Source organism: Dasypus novemcinctus, chromosome 10, assembly GCF_030445035.2.
Source record: "Dasypus novemcinctus isolate mDasNov1 chromosome 10, mDasNov1.1.hap2, whole genome shotgun sequence".
Lineage (NCBI taxonomy): Eukaryota > Metazoa > Chordata > Mammalia > Cingulata > Dasypodidae > Dasypus > Dasypus novemcinctus.
The window spans coordinates 89,557,246-89,559,358 of NC_080682.1; the positions used below are offsets into that span (position 1 = coordinate 89,557,246).

Below are 2,113 nucleotides of genomic sequence, written 5' to 3' on the forward strand. Positions count from 1 at the left end.
GGATCTTTGCATGTTTCTTCAGTGGGAGACAACACAACAGGACCTGAAAATGGGATAGAGAAAATCCATGGAAGTTTAGGTTGTCCTTCATGGGAAAAAGAGACTGAGGAAGGAAAGAATTATTGGGGTTATAAAGGCATATGCATGAGGATTATTGGTCCATTTTCCTGTATCTACACTAAATCCCAGTAAGCTTAAAAGAAAAACACTGCCTCAAGTGCATGAAAACAGAAATAATAGAGTAAGGAGAGTCATGAATTGGGATGGATGATAGTTTTTTTCTATCTGATGAGTTAGATTTGACCAACGCAGGAGAATGTGACAAGATGAATTTTGAGAGGTTTTGTTCTCCCTAACTCTATGTGTGCCCAAGTTCAAATTACAAGCAGTTTCATACTGTCCACGATATATGCCATGTAGGAGCAGATTAGAAATGTGGAATGAATAGACCACGGAAGTGCTGAAATGCCAATTGCACCAATATGAAATGTGATGTAAGTCTAGAATGAGCAGGCAGAGGAGTTTGAAAGACAGTAGTAATAGGGCTAAACTCTCTCTGTGCTCCCTTGTTTCCAGTGAGCTGTACAGTCATTTCAGTAGCGAGACTTTTTCCCAATGCAAATATGGAGAGAGGGAAGCAGGAGTCCCAAAGATAAAACTGATATTTCTCCTTTCACTAGACTCTAGTGTTACTTCATTGTGTCAATAGGATAAAATCTAAGACCTAGAGTCTTGTGGAAGGTCCAGCAGAGAGCATTTTTCAACTCTTTATTTCTCAGACTATAGATGAGGGGGTTCACCATGGGAGTTACAACAGTGTAGAACAATGAAAGAAGCTTCTTGCTATCAGTAGAATTATTGGACTTTGGCCTGAAGTATGTGAGGCATGAGGATACACAGAAAAGGGAGACAACAAGGAGGTAGGAAAAGCAGGTAGAGAAGGCCTTTTGCTTCCCTCTAGCTGAGGGAATCTTGAGGATGGCAGCAGCAATGCGAGTGTAGGAACACAGAATCAACAAGCAGGGAATCATGACAAGAATAGTCCCAATGATGGCATAGATCTCAAACAGTGCAGTGTCTGCCCAGACCAGCCTCAGCACAGGTGGGCTATCACAGAAGAAGTGGTTCACTTTGTTGGTGCTACAGAATGGGAAGCTGAAGTGCCATGTGGTCTGCACAGTAGCTACTGGAAAGCCTGGAAACCAGGAGGCAGCAGCCAGTTTGGCACAGGTCCTTTGGTTCATGATAACTGGGTAATGTAGGGGATTGCAGATGGCTATGAAGTGGTCATATGACATGGCGACCAAGAGGAAGCACTCAGCAACCTCAAAAAAGAAGAAGAAATACATCTGAGCAGCACATCCATGGAAGGAAATGGTTGTTTCTTGGGCAAGCAGGGTCCTCAGCATCTTGGACACAATGGCCAGGTTGAAGCCAATCTCTAAGAAGGCCAAGTTCCTGAGGAAGAAGTACATGGGACTGTGCAGCACAAGGTCGGCCAGTGTAACCAGAATGATGAGGCTGTTTCCCACCAGAGTGACCAGGTAAATGATCAGGAACATCAGGAAGAGTAAGGACTGTATTTCAGTAGGTCGGGAAGAGAAGCTCATGAGGATAAACTCACTCACTCTTGTCCAGTTTCCTCCGGCCATAGGCATGGGTTTAAATCCCAGGTGTGGGCCTTGAGAGAGATGCTTGATTGGGAGAGTCAGATTCTGGGTTTGTTGTTCAGGTGCCTGCTCAATGTCAGGGAAAGAGGCAAGATCAATATCTTAGTTGGAAGAAGAAAGACCTTGTGTTGTCTAAAATTAAAAATGGAAGGATGAATGGTTAGTGCTTCAGCCCTGGAGGAATTCTAATTTCCCTATTGCACATTCACATGTAGAGAATGAATGTATAATCAGAAAAATGAGCTTTTCAGCCTGTGAAGAGGCCCAAAAAGACACATTTTGGACAACATTGATATTCCTGAAAACACCAAAAATTTTTGTGAAAAATGCTTAATAGTTACAGTTTCACTAAGCAACACATGCATGTGAATTTAAGAAAAGTTTAAAAATGTATTTTAATTAAAAATGCACATTAAGACATGTGGTAATTTTTCTACTCTTTA

General features: G+C 42.1%; 1 protein-coding gene across 1 annotated transcript; it reads right to left on the reverse strand.

Moving 5' to 3' along the window:
• Nucleotides 1-689: 689 nt before the first annotated feature.
• LOC101439708 (olfactory receptor 10A5-like) lies at nucleotides 690-1,652 on the reverse strand. The gene has a single exon (XM_004476461.4). It carries the CDS (start codon nucleotides 1,650-1,652, stop codon nucleotides 690-692), a length of 963 nt encoding a protein of 320 aa, XP_004476518.3.
• Between the last annotated feature and the right edge of the window lie 461 nt (nucleotides 1,653-2,113).